Source organism: Macaca mulatta, chromosome 14 (genome assembly GCF_049350105.2).
Source record: "Macaca mulatta isolate MMU2019108-1 chromosome 14, T2T-MMU8v2.0, whole genome shotgun sequence".
Taxonomy (NCBI): Eukaryota; Metazoa; Chordata; class Mammalia; order Primates; family Cercopithecidae; genus Macaca; species Macaca mulatta.
The window spans coordinates 119,296,471-119,312,865 of record NC_133419.1 but is presented as its reverse complement, the minus strand read 5'-3'; the positions used below and the strand labels follow the sequence as shown (position 1 = coordinate 119,312,865).

At 55.9% G+C, this 16,395-nt stretch overlaps 1 protein-coding gene across 50 annotated transcripts in view; it reads right to left on the bottom strand.

Moving 5' to 3' along the window:
- The window catches only part of PHLDB1 (pleckstrin homology like domain family B member 1), a 52,284-nt gene extending 37,566 nt beyond the window's left edge, over positions 1-14,718 (bottom strand). For 13 of the 50 annotated variants that reach the window (XM_077964458.1, XM_077964469.1, XM_077964474.1 and 10 more), the window contains exon 1: positions 728-878. Coding sequence is in view for 37 of the 50 variants with exons in the window: in XM_077964435.1 (XP_077820561.1) it covers positions 6,057-6,227; positions 7,550-7,673; positions 8,336-8,416; positions 11,728-11,844 (493 nt within the window). In the remaining 13 variants the exon portion in view is untranslated. Of the gene's footprint in view, positions 1-727; positions 879-6,056; positions 6,228-7,549; positions 7,674-8,335; positions 8,417-8,792; positions 8,949-11,727; positions 13,186-14,607 lie in introns of those variants that run through there. The other 37 variants (XM_015115851.3, XM_077964434.1, XM_077964433.1 and 34 more) reach the window with 6 other exon arrangements.
- Between the last annotated feature and the right edge of the window lie 1,677 nt (positions 14,719-16,395).

Genomic DNA, 16,395 nt, shown 5'->3' with positions numbered 1-16,395 from the left:
GCCCACTCCCACCCCACACCCCCAAAGGCCAGCCCTTTCAGGGAGCCCAGGAACCCCTGCCCATCCTGCCAAAGTCATGGTCAGTGTCCCCCATGCCCAGAGGGGATCAGGGTCCAGCTGTGTGCAGGTGGGTGGAGGAGCTGCACATCTGGAGGGGAAAAACTAGGCGAAGGAGAGGGTGAATCCTATCTGTGAGAGATGCAGAGGAGAAACACCAACACAAACAGGCTCACACTCATACACACTCATAGTAACACAACAGACTCATGGGCGTACATGCTCACACACTCTCAGAGCTACTGTCACTGCCCCCCTGGTCACACAAATAGAGTGGACTGGCCAAAGGGAGACCGAGTGAAGGGAATATGGGAGGAAGGGCCTTGGTCCTTCCTATCAGAGACCCTCCTTGGCCATAAGGTAGACTCCCGTCATTCTGACCAGGACCCTTTAACCTCATCTGAGGGAGGTGAGTCCTAAGGAGGGGAATGCCGGAGCGCTGGGGAAGATAAGGTCTACCGACTGAGAAGTGCCCCCAAGCCCAGAATCCCCATTTAGAAATGTTCAGGGAACACACACAATCGAGTCTCTCCGCCTCAAGCTCCCAAAGAAGGTCAGAGGACCCCATGCCCCTCCTCCCGCCCACCCTCCTCAAGACGCCCCTCCCAGCCTGAGCTTCTCCAAGCTTGGCGGCTTGGGGGCTGTGGCTGGCCCGGGGCTGAGGACTCACCGCCGAAACCGGACCTCCGGACCGCTCGTCCCCGCTAGCTCGGGTCCTCCAGGTCCCGGGCCCGCCCGGGGCCTTTGAGGGGGCGGGCCGACCTCCCGAGCCGCCGGCTCCAGGATCGGAGCGAGCAGCGAGGCAGCGAGCAGCCGCCAATGCCCGGGGAGGGGCGGGCCGGCCACCAGCGGCGGGGGAAGGGAGCCAGGGAGGGAGGGACAAAGGAGAGGAGGAGGGGAAGAGGAAGTGATGGAGGAGACGAGTGGAGAGCTGGATGGAGAGGGCGGGGCGGGAGGATGCAGAAAGGCAGCCGGCTTGGGATCCTGGACCCGTGGCAGGAAAAAAGTGGGCGGGAAGGAAAGGTTCAAGGGAGGTGACTGAGTGAAGGAAAGGTGAGAGGTAAGTACAGAGGCCAGAGAGTGAAGAGCCAGGGGCCAGGAGTGAGGCCAAGCAAAGGACAGGGTCTCATTCCCAGCCCCCTGTGGTAAGAGGTCAGTGGTAGCCAGGCTGGCCGGCTCTAACTGGCTGTAGTACCTTGGGCCAGTCACACCCTCTGGCCTTGGCTTCCTTATCTACAGAAAGTCAGCTCTGACATTCCATGTCCACATCTGAGGGAGAGAAGGAGAGGAAAAGAGCAGGGGCTCTACAGGTCCAGCTAGGTCACTAGGTCCTGCTCTGGCCCTTAGGCTGTCACTGTAACAAGGTCACCCTAGGAGTTCAGGCCAAAGCAGTGCTCTGTACAATGCAAGCACTCAGCCCACCTCCTGTCTCCACCCTAAACACCTCCTCTTCCGGCCCCACTCCCCGTAGCCCAACCCATGACCCAGAGTGGACCAAGGCACTGCCCTTTCCAGCCAGCCAACTTCCTGGGCCCTTGGAAGCCAGCCCGCACCCCAGCCACAGCCTCCAGTTGTGCTAGACCCAGCAAAGAGCCCTCCGACCCCAATAAGGTACCCATCCTACTTGGGAAACAGATATCTGGAGCCCCCAAAGTCAGGCTGAGATTCTGAGTCAGGCAGGTGTTTTGTTTTGTTTTGTTTTGTTTTGTTCTGTTTTTTTGAGACGGAGTTTTGTTCTTGTTGCCCAGGCTGGAGTGCAATGGCGCAATCTCGGCTCACGGCAACCTCCACCTCCCGGGTTCGAGCGATTTCTCCTGCCTCAGCCTCCCATAGCTGGGACTACAGGCATGCGCCACCACACCTAGCAAATTTTGTATTTTTAGTAGAGATGGGGTTTCTCCATGTTGGTCAGGCTGGTCTCGAACTCCCGATCTCAGGTGATCCGCCCGCCTCAGCCTCCCAAAGTGTTGGGATTACAGGCATGAGCCACCGCACCCAGCCCAGGCAGGTATTAATACCTACTATCCAGCCAGGTCCCCCAGTTCCTCTTGTTCCAGGGTCCTGGCCCCTGCACACCAGAGCCTTACGGGACACAATGTTGTATGCTCTCAGCAGGCAGCTCACACAGCCTGACACAGTGTCCCTCAGATACACACCAACACTTGCTCAGTCACGCTGACACTACATCTCTGCATGCTCTGAGTCACACAGACACCCTCATTAAACACACTGTCTCTCACACACCTTTATTCTCATGCACACATCCCCCAGACAACTCCTTTTAGTTACACACTCACCCAGGCATAGCTTTCCTTTCACTCAGTCCCTGGAGAAACTCTGAAATAAAATCAACCTCTTAGATGAATAATCAGGCAAGTTTTCCATTCTTGCTGAACAGCCCACTAGCTCACTCACCCATGCTGCCAACTATGTGCATACACATGCACACGCTCACGTGTGCACACGTATCTTATTCCCTTCTGAGGAAAAAGGAAGAACCATATAGGGTCAAATGCAAAATGAAGGGAGGCTTAAAAAAAAATCTCCTCAGGAAGAGTGATTCATCGGTCTGGAAACTGTGATGGCCAGCTGGATAGACCTAGGCAGACACAGAGGATGCCCGCCAATGAGAAATAGGGCAGGAGGCAGACACAAAGAAGTGGGAAGCTGGGAGCCTTCGCTCTGCCCTCCTTCCTTTGAGCTTTATTAGTCAAGATTGTTATCAGTCTCATAACAGAAAAAGGTTGAAGGCTTCACTCCCAATTTACAGATGGAATAACTGGGTGGGAAAAAAAGAGGTTCAATATCCTGGATCCCAGAGAGAGGCAGCTGGATAACCCAGAGATCCGGCTCCCCAGCCACACTCCTCTGCCAGCCCCCACATAAGCCCCTACCCACCAATGAGAGACTTAGGGAATGAAGGAGACTGGAGACCAGTGCTCGGAGGAAATGCTAGGAGTAGATGGGGACCTACTGTCTAGACAGCCTGGGCCCTGAGCTGGTGGCTTTCTGGGTCCTCCCCTGCTTGGTTCCCTCCCAGATCTTTCATGTGGTCTGGCGCTGTGGTCTCAGGGTGGGGCAGCCTAGACCCAGATTGAGATTCCTCCTCATTCCCTTGGTCCTATTCCGAGCTCCACCCCTTGCTCTGTAGAGAAGAGGGCAATGTGGGATGTGCCAAGATGCCTGGGTACAGGGGGTGGAATCAGGACCTTCCTGGCTCCCTCACTTCATGCTCCTATGTTCACAGCTCTGTGCTAAAGGTTGGCATCTGTTTTCTGCCCGCCTCCCCCTTTCCCTGGCCCAAGCGTATTCCTGCTGGAAGAGCCTGTCACTGCCATCTCTGCTTGTCATGAAGTGTGTCTCTCCAAGTTGCCTATGGCTGGGCACAGTGCCCAGAATGATGCATCTAAGGCCAAAGTAGGCTCCTTGTTATTCCCAGGGTAGCCCTTGTTTTTCAAAGAGGAGGGTCGCCTCTACAAGGCCAGATTAGGGGAACAAGGAAGGGAAAATGATCCTCTTGTATATATGCCAACAGATAGGCATATGACCAGTGAGGTCTCATATACACATAGGAGTACATACACAGACATTTTGGTACCATCAGTCCTGAGTTCACCCCTACCGCCCACTTGAACACACTGATCCATAAATACAAAGAAAGACACAAACACAGAGATTCGTAAGCCCAGAGTCACAAACACATCCGGAGCTACATAAACACACTCCAGTTACACAGACACACAGAGATAGCACATGCACCCCCGAACCACCCAGTTTCCAGGGAAACACACTCCCAAGAATGTCCGGAGTGGGGCCAGGCAGGGCTGGGCTTGGTGCCTTGCTCCAGAGATGAGACAAGGAAACCCTCAGCTCCTGGAGCCCAGGGGAGGGGGAGGACTGGGGAGAAGAACACCCATTCCTTTGTGCCTCTGCCTACCCCTCCATAGGCTGCCAAGCTTTGGAGACAGGCAAGCCCAGACAAGAAGGCTATGGGGGATGGGGAGAGAAAATGGGAAGGGGTTTAGGGTCAGAAGAGAGTGGGAGGGTACATACTTGGCTGGGTAGGCTTCTGGCTGGAGAAGAGTCGGGAGGGGTCACTGGGGCCACAGGAAATGCCTCAGAATTCCATCTTGGCCCCAGGCTCTCCCTCTTCTCAGGGAGCTAAATGATGCACCGGAAAGAATGAACAACACAAGCATACCCTGCTCGCAACATGCAGGGGAACAACGTTCTTACCGATGAATGTGATGGGTTTGGGGCGGGGGTAGTAAGTTCTGAGCCTTCTTTGAATTTTGTCCTGCCTCTCCTTGCTGCTCTACTGTCTCATCTCCATGCTCCCAAATCTTAGAGAAGATGCTGTCTCTGAGACTGAACAGGACTGTTAGGAACCTGCTGCCATCGTAGCCAAGCTCCAATTTTGGGGGATTCCTTCTCTCATCCAAAGTCAGAGACCGTGAAGCCCTGGAGAAGGCAAGGGCCTGCATGCTGCTACTGGTGGACCTGCCTCCCTGAAGTCAATTTTTGCATGCCCTGCCCCCTACCCGAGGGCAGGAAGAAAAGACTGGGGTTCAAAAAAAAAAAAAAAAAATTAGCCGGGTGTGGTGGCAGATGCCTAATCCCAGCTACTTGGGAGGCTGAGGCAGGAGAATCACTTGAGCCTAGGAGGTGGAGGTTGTAGTTAGCCGAGATCGTGCCACTGCACTCCAGCCTGGGCAACAGTGCGAGACTCCGTATAAAAAAAAAAGATCGGGGAAAGGTCAGGTCTCCTGAATCAGCTGTGAAGGAAGTGACATTGAAAGGCCTTAAGGAGGATGAAGAGGAGAGAAGGAGACAGTGGAGTGAGTAGGATGGCCACTTCCAAGGGGCTTCTAGGCAGTAAGAGCCCCCAGAAAACAATGCTAGGCCATCAGAACCTGCTCAGAGCCAGGCTTAGCCCAAAGTTCCTGTCCTCCTGTTAGCCTTTAACCTCACCTCTATCCTCCACCCAAATCTGTTTTTCTCATTCTCCTAATCTGACAACTCACTGTATGAACTGATGCCCAGAACCCTGTTTCCAGGGTGAGCATACCTGGTCTGTCGAAGTGCCACCTGGGCCAACCGCTTACCTGCCTGCTAACCATAGTAATCAGGGGCCTAGATTTTATTTATTTATTTATTTATTTATTGAGACGGAGTCTTGCTCTGTTGCCCAGGCTGGGGTGCAGTGGCGCCATTTCATCTCACTACAACCTCTACCTCCCAGGTTCAAGCGATTCTCCTATCTCAGCTTCCTGAGTAGCTAGGACTATAGGTGCGCACCACCACACGTGTCTAATTTTTGTATTTTGGGTAGAGACAGGGTTTCACCATGTTGGCCAGGCTGATCTTGAACTCCTGTCCTCAAGTGATCCACCCACCTTGGCCTCCCAAATTGCTGGGATTACAGGCGTGAGCCACCATGCCCAGCCAGGGGCCTAGTTTTTAGAGCCACCTCACACAACAGAATGGCCTATTGCTTTGGGTTATATTTGTGACACAAAAGCTACTGTCAGCAGTCTCATAACAGGAGCAGGCATGTCCTCAGATTTCACCCTTGCCCCATCCCCATCAGGAAGTATTGTCCTCCTCTTCAGCTTCTCAAAACAACTTCCTCTTGGCATCATGGAACAATGCCATTGATACCCTCTCACTGCTGCTCCAATTGCTCTTCCCCAACAACCACTAACAATCCCATCATGCCCCAGGCCCTCTGATGGCGGGAATCAGAACCTCTTCTCTCCCTATAGTATGTGGAGGCAGGTTGGGGGTAACCAGAGAAGAAAAGCAGGTTGAAAACATGTCTGGATGCTGAGACGGTTTAGTATGTTGTTTAGGCACATCCAGATGCACCTGAGTACTCCATTCCCAGTATGGGCACTCAGGCAGTTGCCATGGCAACCACTACAGCCAGTCTCCCCTGTGCCTAACACATACAAGCCTTTAAACAGAGGCCCCCTCCATCTGGAGGTGTCCAGCCTTACCCTGAGTGAGCCGGGTAGGCTGCCGGACAGGGAGACCATCAATAGTGCAGGCATTGCCACAGGGGTAGAGGGTGAGGGTGCCCCGCAGGTTCTCGATGTAGCAGTGCTCTGGAGCCAGGCCTGGGCCCTGTAGTGAGATGTCTCTGGCTGCAGAGCCAATCACCGTCCTCCCTGGAGACAAGAGGCAAACTGAATCAGAAGGGTTGTCCAGGCTGAGGAGGCAGTGACAGGGCAAGGAGGGCCACAGTGGAAACATATTCCACCTCCTACTCCAGGGAGAATCTCTGCCCACCATTGGCCACCCCTAGTGGGCCCCTGAGCCTGGTCTATACAGTAAGTGATAGAAGCTCTTCTCAGAGAAAACTCTGCCTGAGAATGGGAGGCCCAGAGATGGGAAGACCCAGACTCCACAGATGGAGAAGGAAGATTGCTTTTCTGCAGATCCTCCCTTATTCCCCCAACTGCCTCTCCCTGTTGTCCTTTTTTCTTTTTCCCCTTCAGCCTACTCCTCCTTTCTTCTAAATCTCCCTTTCTCTCCTTCTTCTCTCCCCCACTTCTGCTACCTGCAGCACTTCATCTCCCTCGCTAACCTCTCTGTTCAGTGCAACCTCTCTTCAGTGCAGGCTCTCCCCTAACTGCAGCAAGAACAGCCCCTCCCACTGACAGAGCCCCTGGGACTGGTATTTGGAGAATGTGGAGAATGTAGTATCACCCAGGCAACAAGTGCAGCCAGGAGAGGAGAGAGGGCGGGCAGAAGCTGAAAGGTGAAGGGGGCCGTGCCAGGGCCTTATCTTGGGAGATCTTGCCCCCAACTCCCATCTCTCCATTCTCTACCTACGGTATAGCCTCCTGTGCAAGCCAATGCCCTGGAGTGGGGCCCTTTTTCTTCTTGGCCACATTGGTTGCTAAGAGCAATGTGTTCTCCTGTTTCTCTCAGTGCTCTCTTCATGGTTTCTTTTCTTCTTCTTTTTTTTTTTTTTTGTGATGGAGTCTCGCTCTGTTGCCCAGGCTGGAGTGCAGTGGCACGATCTCCGCTCACTGCAACCTCCGTCTCCTGGCTTCAAGTGATTCTTCTGCCTCAGCCTGCTAAGTAGCTGGGACTACAGGCTTGTGCCACCACCAGCTAATTTTTGTATTTTTAGTAGAGACGGGATTTCACCATTTTGGCCAGGCTGGTCTAGAACTCCTGACCTCGTGATCTGCCCACCTCAGCCTCCCAAAGTGCTGGGATAACAGGCGTGAGCCACCACACCCGGCCTCTCCTCCTTGTTTCTAAGCTGATCTTTAAGCCCACTCATGGAACCAGATTATGTACCAAGGAAGGCAGGCAGTCTGGGGAGGCAGAGAGAAGGGAAGCAAGCTGGTGGGGTGGGGAGGCAAGCATTGCCAGCAGACAGTAGAAGGGCCCCAACACATGCAGGAGCTGGGCCTCCAGGGTAGGAATGCCTACAAGGATAGAGGGGTGATGAGTGAGATGCCCTGTTCACACTTACCTTCCTCCAGCGGCAGGAGGGTGATGGCTGTGCTGAGTCGCCCACTGCCCAGGCTCACCAGGTGGGGTTTGTCCGTTTGCACTTTCAGCCCTTTGCCTGTCTCGATCAGGTCCAAGGGTCCTTTCTGTAGGTAGTAGGGGTGGAGGACAAGCATCATTAGACTCAGCACCTTACCACCCTAAACCAGTCACACCAGTACTCTCTCCAGCCCTTGCCCCTCTCCAAAGGGCTCTGAGGGTGCTGAAAGGCTTAGCACAAAATCTTACACAGAGCATTATTCCACTACATTGTAATTAGATCTGAATCTAGGCCACTAACTCGTCCCACTGGATTTATCTCAAGTCTTGGCTTAACTGTCCCTTTTGTCTATTAAAACAGAAGCAAGGAGAAAGCGGTGGGGGGTGGGGGTGGCATTGGATAAGCAGCAGGGGTACTGTAGAGGAAGGCCAGTCAAGCTCCCTGCAGACTTGTCCATGGCTATCCACTTGGCCATTGCTTGCCCCTGCTAATCTCAAGTACAGGGAAGGTAGAGGCATGGATCAAGGAGAGTGATACAGCCTAGGGTCAATCTGTAAACTGCTTTCTGACTTTCGACGGGTACTTTCTGGGTGAACCAATTAACCTGATTCAGATAAAGACTGAGCTGTTAATAGGCTTGGGACCTGGGGAAGGGCAGAGAGGAACAGAATTGCTCCTTTCATCCTTGGGCTGGGACCACAAGGGGGTAGAAGAGCTGATCCCATCCCCACCATATCTCTCTTGCCTCACAGCCCTGATCCCACTCACCTGCACCATGGTCTGGGTCTTGCATCCAGGGCCTATTTGGTTCCTGTTGAGAGTGTCCATGGTCCTAAGGCTCCAGAGCTCCTAGGGACACAGCAGAAAGCTGGTGAGTGGGGAGGCCAGGGCAGAAGAGGGAAAGAAGTAGGTTCCGTGGCAGAGTTCTCAGGGCAGAGGTAGCACCAGTCACCAACATTCCCCAAATGCTCATGCTGAAGGGAAGTAGAGGCAGCTAAAGAGCTTGGGTGGGAGTTGTCTGGGAGCAGTGCCAAGTCTCCAGCCAGCCACAGCATGGATACTACACCATACCAGTCCTGCCTCTTGCCACTGTAAGCACAAACAGTCCTATAGGGCTCAATCTATACCTCTGTGCTTTCTTGCCCTATGCTACTCAGAACCCAGATTTTGACAGCTGAAGACCCTTGGCCATTGTGGAGCCTTAAGCAGGGTGGGGAAAATCTACCTTAGTGGGAGAAGCAGCAAGGAGGCCCTCCAAGGACACTGGTAGCCAGAGGGCCCCCAGGTAGGTGGCAGGGCTAAAACAGGAGCTCCCTCCTGAAATCTTTCATTCTCCTCTTCACCGTTTGTCTCTTTTCCCAGGGCTTTAGTAGGATGTTTTCTTAAAGGAGACACAAAAGAAAAACTCAGCCATTCCTGCTATCTCCAGATGTCTCAACTCCTACACCTTTTCTTCCCCAGAAAGCAACCTCAACCCAACACAATCAGTTAAAAAAAATTTTTTTTTAATTAAAAACAAAAAACTTTAGTGATAACTAATACTGGGAATATTGGGCTCTTAACTCTTGGGTTCTTAATTGGCTAGGTGCTATAGGAAGCTTAGACCATTAGAACCAGGAGTAAGACAGATTCCAGAGCCAGAACTTGAATCCTCCCCACCACCACCCCACTGCCTCTCACCCACCACCCATCCCTCTCTCCCTGGCTCATGTTTTTGGTATCTGGGATGTGAGGACATTTGTGTACTAATGTGTGCCCCCATGCCCATCCCTTGGCCAACTAGCTAAGCTGAGAAACTTCCCACTTGCTGCTGAAATGTTACTGGGGAAAGCTAAGAGTGTGACTGAGGGGTAAGGAAGCAGACCCAGGGAAGCAGGGTTTCCCTCCACTCTCTCTTCAAGCCATCTACCAGGGGACTTGGAAAGGAAGTAGGGGCAGCAGCCAGCATTCCAAGGAGTGTCTGACCCTGGCAGTGGGTCCCGAGGACCTTAGCTATGGTGTTACTAAATTTACCCTCCCAGCTTCCACCCTTCCGGACCTGGACTGCATCATCTCCGTCACCATTTCCACCCAAGCTGGCGGAAGAGAGGCCGGAACCCAGGCTGGGGCCCACCCCAAGACTGCCAGGGAAGAGAGGAGGAAAACGCCATTAACCTATGCAAAGCCCCAAGCTGGTCTGGCACCTTCCCAGAATTCCTTGCCATGGAGAAGAATTTCCAAGGACAAAGATTGCTGTACTGCTTCCTTAGACTCAGGGAAATCCCTCAGCATTTTCTGAGTGAGGAGGGGCAAAAGAGTGGGTTAGGAATGGGGAGTTTATGTAAAAGAGGGGTTAAGAAAAACAGAATAATAAATAATGGTGAAGGAGAAATATCATCCTTTGGTAGAAAGAACTTTAGACTGGGATATATAAAGCCTTAAATTCTACCCTGACTTTATTTATTTATTTATTAGTTATAAGATCCTAGACAAGTTATTTAACTTCCCTGATTGTCGAGTCATTCTTCTATAAAACTAGAGTAACGAAAAAAAAAAAAAGACTGTCTGGATCAGTGCTTGCCTGGGGCTAGGGGTGGAATGAGAAGTGACTGTAAAAGGGCACAAGTTTGGTGGGGGTGGGGTGGGGGGAATGTTTTCAAATTAAATTGTGATGATGATTGCATGGCTCTGTAAATATACTAAAAGTCTTTGAATTGCATACTTAAATTGGGTGGATGTTATAGTATATAAATTATACCTCAATAAAGCTGTCAGTTTTTTAAAAAGGACTGTCTGAACATTCAGGTATTACATTAAATGGCATTCTATGAAAGCAAAGCACAATAAAAATGCCGTTTATTATTATTATTATTAGATGGACTTTCACTCTTGTTGCCCAGGCTGGAGTGCAGTGGCGCTATCTCGGCTCACCACAACCTCCACCTCCCGGGTTCAAGCGATTCTCCTGCCTCAGCCTCCGAGTAGCTGGAATTACAGGCGCACGTCACCACGCCCAGCTAATTTTGTATTTTTAGTAGAGACGGGGTTTCTTCATGTTGGTCAGGCTGGTCTCGAACTCCCGACCTCAGGTGATCCGCCCGCCTCGGCCTTCCAAAGTGCTGGGATTACAGACGTAAGCCACCGCAGCTGGCCCCGTTTATTGTTATGAGCTGTGTAACCTGGAGCAAGGCACTTCACCTGTCTGGGCCTTAGTTTAATTCATCTGTCAGATTGGAGTATTTGTCACTATCGCCATGTGGGGCAGCTGTGGTATGCTCATTTATTTACACCGAAGAATTTCAAGTGGAAATCAAGATTGTAAAGGAGTAAGTCCGAAGGAGAACCAGAGTGATTAGAGGAGAGAAGAGAAGAGAATAAGGAGGCGAAAGTAGAGAGAGAGATAAGGAGAGAGGTGTAGGGAGAAGATAAGAAAAGATGGAGAGATTGGGAGGTACGAGGCTGTGGCCTCAGCACAGTAACCTGATCCAAGAGAAGTGGAAAGAGACACCAGGCCAACCTGCCCTGCACTCAGGCGGTGCTTTCCCCAAAGGGCGATCGCCGCAGCCGAGAGCGGCCACCTGGGGGCGCCCTCATCTTGACCCCCGCCCTGGCCGGGGAGGCGGAGTGGCGCTGCGCTAGGGACGCCCTTCACCTGCGGCCCCGCTTCCCCCGGCCCGCGGCTCCCCAGCACCCCGGCTGTCATTACCCGCCCGCCCGGCCCCGCGGCCAAAAAAAGGCCCCTGCGGTGCGCGTCCGGCCCTGGGTGTCCTCGCGCACGCTGGGTACAGACGCCCCAGCGCCGCCCCGGGAGCCGAGTGGCGGAGGCCCAGGTGTCTGGATTTGACGAGCGACGGGCAAGGCCCTCTGTGCGCGAGGCCGCCCGGCACCTCGGCCTCCTCCCCCGCGGGAACCGCCGACACCCCAGCCACGCGGGACACCAGTCCGAAGCCCTCTCCGCCGAGGGGAGCACCCAGAGTCAACTCTCGGGGGTCTCGGCCCGCGCCTGAAGGAGGCCGGGGAAGGACCGACCGGCTCCGGCACCAACGGGCACTGACACAGCTCCCGGGCTCCCACGGGCTCCTAGGACAAGGTCCAAAGCCAGCCCCAGAGCACCAGACCCGGCCCTTCGCGAGGCCACTGCTCGGGCGCTCCCGGGAGCCCCGCGGGTCGTTCGGCCTCACCTGTGTCCCTGGGGGTCGGCCTCGGCCTCGGCCCGAGCGGTGCATGGCTGTGGCCAGAGACCCGCCAGGCCGAGCTGGGGTCCTCTCGGCCGCCGCCTTCGCCCTCCAGGCGCACATCCGCCTTCGAGAAAGGGCCGCCGGCAGAGGAAGGAGTCAGGAAGGGAAGGAAACTGAGGCGGGGAGCCCAGCGGGGCACGCCCGAGTGGGGAGGGGGACGAGAGAACTTAAGGATGAGAAAAACCTGGCAGAGATGAATGGGGGTGTGCAGAGGGACGGGGCGGGGAAGGGGAGCCACCGGGATGTGAAGGGGAAAATGAAAGGCCGACTAAGGGATGCGAAAAAACGCAAGTTGGGGAGGGGAACACCGAGGGCAGAGGATGCGGCGGGGAGACTGAGGAACACAGAGGTGGAGGGGTCGGGGGAGACAGGACAGGCGGGTCCTCAAGTGGAAGGGACAACAGACGGGAGGACTGGGGATGCGCGAGGAGGTATTGAGGGCAGCGGAGGGGAGACTGACGGGCGGGGAGATGGGGCGAAGGAGAGGGAGGCTGGGGCCGACCGGGACCCCAAAGGCGGGAGAGAGGAGAGATGGGCGGCCCGAGGAGAGGGGGAGCTGGGAGAGCGCGGATGGAGCCGGGGCTGTTGAGTGGGTGTCCGGTGGTGGAAAGGTGCCTCTCCGCGGTCCGCAGGGCCGAGGGAGGGAGGTTTCCGCAAGGGAGCGGCCCCTTGCACCCCTCGGCCTGCTCCTGCCCAGGCCGCCCGCGTGGGACAAGGCCGCAGTGTTGGGCGCCTGCCGTGGCCGCCCGCCCGCCCCTGACAAGAGGCCTTTCTTTGGCGGGGCAAGGAGAAGGAGCCGCTTGTTTGCGCGGCCGGGAAACGGGGCGGCCCCACAGACATCTCCCGTTCCCAGCCTGGCAGCTGCGGGAAGGGCGGCTGAATGTGTGTGAGGGGCCGCGTGTGTGAGCTGGGGCTGTGGTGTGAGCTGGGCTGTGTGTGTGACTGGGGCTGCATGTGTGAGGGGGCTGCATGTGTGAGCTGGGCTGCGTGTGTGAGGGGCTGTGTGTGTGATGGGCTGTGTGTGTGACTGGAGCTGCATGTGTGAGGGGGCTGCATGTGTGAGCTGGGCTGCGTGTGTGAGGGGCTGTGTGTGTGATGGGCTGTGTGTGTGACTGGAGCTGCATGTGTGAGGGGGCTGCATGTGTGAGCTGGGCTGCGTGTGTGAGTTGGGCTGTGTGTGAGTTGGGCTGCGTGTGTGAGGGGGCTGCATGTGTGAGGGGGCTGCGTGTGTGAGGGGCTGCGTGTGTGAGGGGCTGTGTGTGTGATGGGCTGTGTGTGTGAGCTGGACTGTGTGTGTGATGGGCTGTGTGTGTGAGCTGGGGTGTATGTGTGAGCTGGGCTGCGTGTGTGAGCTGGGCTGTGTATTGAGCTGAGCTGTGTGTGTGATGGGCTGTGTGTGTGAGCTGGGCTGTGTGTGTGAGCTGGGCTGTGTGTGAAAGCTGGGCTGTGTGTGTGACGGGCTGCTTGTGTGAGCTGCACTGTGTGTGTGTGACGAGGTGCTTGTGTGAGATGGGCTGTGTGTGTGTGACGGGCTGTTTGTGTGAGCTGGGTTGTGTGTGTGACTGGGGTGCGTGTGTGAGCTGGGCTGTGTGACTGGGGTGCATGTGTGAGCTGGGGTGCATGTGTGACTGGGGTGCATGTGTGAGCTGGGGTGCGTGTAAGCGGGGTTGCGGGTGTGAGGGGCTGCATGAGGGCGGGGCGGTTTCCTGGGAGGCGCAGCACATGGAGTGTGTGGGCAGGCCTCGGCGTGTGGGCGGGTCCGGGTGTGTCAGGGTGGCGTGACGCAGGGACGTAGGTATGCGAAGTGTCGCGGAGGCTTGCGTGTGTGCCGGGTGGGAGCTCGGCTTGGTGGGGCGCCTGCGTTTGCGTGTGGCGGCTGTGGGGTGAACCCGCCGTCCAATGAGTCAGCCTCCAGAGGCTCCAGGACCGCTGAGCTAACGGCCCAGAATGCAGCCCCGCCCCGGAGCCGTGGGTCCCCGGCCGGGCTGTGCGGTCGCCGGGCCAAGTCCCCACTCGAGCCTGCCTCGGCGGAAGCGCCCGCGGGCGACTCGGCCACCCTGCGCCGGCGCCCCCACCCAGCCGCCCGCCCGCACTTTCCTATCCCGGGGGAGCCCAGATGACTTGGGTCAGCCTCCGCTCGGGGGAACTCTACAGATTCTAGTCTGGACGGCGCGGCGTGGCAAGGCGCCCCAGGCTGCCTCCCCGGCCCCCGAGGACGTGGGGCCTTGGGGAGTGCCTGGGAGGCCCCAGGCGGGCTTCCCATCTCCTGGACACCCCCAGGCATCCCTCCTAGACGCCCAAGACTCTGAGCCGGACTCCGAATCCCTTCCTGGTCCATCAAGGCGGCCGGCCTGGGGACAGGGGGAAGACGTCACAGGAGATACCCCCACTCCCCAAGGTCCTACTGTGGGCGGACAGGGGGAGGTGTGGGGCGCTGGAGGACGAAAACCCGCGCGCGCGCTCGCCACCCAACACCCCGCGAGTGTCCGCCCGGCCGCCTAGGTGCCCGCGGGAGAGAGTCTGGATGGGGCCAGGATCAGCGTTTCTCCAAGCGGGGGAGAGCGCCACGGCCCCCTCTGGCGGTGGCGTTGGCAGCGGCCGAGGAAGGCAAAAGTAAGCGGCTCACAGGAAAACTCCCCACAACGCCCCTTTCGCCTCTACGCACTCACCTGGGGTGCCCTCACTCCCCCACGGGTTTCTGCCGAGCTCCCTAGCCGAGAGCTGATCTCAGGGCTCTCGCCAGGCCCCAGGGACTTCCCCTTATCCAGTCCTAGCACCGCAGTGAATGGGACCCGCAAGTGTAGTGGGAGGGGGCACTCTTACCTAGAGGTGGGGGGGACAGGGAGACACTGGTCCCTTAGCCCGGCTCGGCTCGGTCGCGGTGGCCTCAGGCTTAGGAGGACACTGTTGCCTTTCCCCGGGAGCCCGCTGAGTAGGAGGAGAGCGAGCCTGTCCCGCCCCGCTCCCGCCAGTCCCCGCCCCCGTCCCCCATCCCGTCCGCCTGGCCAGCCAAAGAAGACGCCCTTGTGGGGCTGGAGCCCAAGGTCCCCCCACCCACCCTTTCCCACAGCAGCACCTCCCCCAGCCTGCACAGCGCCCGCTTTGTTCATCTTTGCAGCTGGGCTCTCCACCACCACCACCACCACCACCACCACCACCACCACCACCACCACCGCCACCACGGCCACCACCAAGACCACACACCCCCCTCTCCTCCCACCCTGCCCTCCCGACTCTCCTAGACCACCCTCCACTCCTAGGCTTTAACGCGCTTCTGAGAGGGTGTTTTTGACAATCCGTTTCCCCGCCCCCAAACTCTCCCCTCTTTCTTTTTGCCTTTGATGCTGGAAACCTCCACAGGCTCCTAGTGAACCTCCTAAATCGAAGCCCCTACAACATGCTCTCAATATCTCCAGAACATCTACTGAGGGTACGCAGGTCTTCTCCCTGTCACCCCCTCCCCTCGCCCCATTCGCCCCATTCTAAGCTCCACCATGAAGAGCTGTAAATGGGATTGATAACCACGCACATCAGGCTTCACAGACTTTCTTAAGGATAGGCACAAGAAGACACGTTAAAGTACCATGCAAACTCCAAAGCACAGGAAAGCGGAATGGAATTATCATCTTGCACCCATGGAGCTCCACACCCATCCACGCCGACAAACCTGCTGGTTACAGATTGGGATATGGAGGCAGGCTGTAGACTTACAGTTGAGCACACCAACCTGTAGGAGTGGGAGTTAATAAGGAAGAGAAGGAAGCACTAAACACTTAAAAGCGACCCCCAAATTGAGCTAGGTTGAAGTCATTCTCCATCTCAACCTCCACCCCGAAATCCAATGCTGACAGTGGATCCTAACCTTGCAAAGCCAGCTCTTGGCCCAGGAGACTGGCTGGGGAAACCCTAGGGAGCTGAACTCAGCTAGACTTCTGGACTTCTCTGACCTGCACTAGAGGGACCCTGGAGACTCTTCTCCACTGAAGGAAGGAGCAGAAAGCCTGTAAGTCTGGTCTAAATTCCAGCTGGGGTGGATAGCAAAAAATAATTTTTCCTCTTTGAGATGGACAAGTGCTGTTCTGATTCAATGAGTTTAGTTAGTGCTGTCTCTCCCTAACCCAGGAACAGCAGGAGGCTGAACTACAGGAATCTCTGGTCACTCATTGACAGGGCTGGCCTTAGCAGGGGGCCCCCCACGGCTGGAGACTGAAGCTGACCGGGGCCAAGCAGCAGACAAGGAGGGGGAGGGGAGAGGCCTCCCTTTGCTGCCACCTGCTATAGCTAATGGAGGTGGAACACTCAAGCTCCAGAATATGCTGTGGGTACCAGGAAGTCCTAGGATGTGAGGAGCGAGACTCTTAATTTTTCCTTTCTTCATATTGTTTGAAGTCATGAAAGTAATTGTGGTGAACCTTCATGAGGCAGATCACAAAGGTAATAGCCCATTCGGGTATGTAAAAAAACGAAGAAAGAAAAAACCCAAACTGTTGTATCCCATGTGCCAAGACCCAGCACTGAGGGGAGGGGTCCAGACTGCGGTACCTCAGAGGCTTTTCACTTCATTCTGTTTCACCACCCCCAGCTCCTCTTTACTGTACTGGGCAGGAGGAG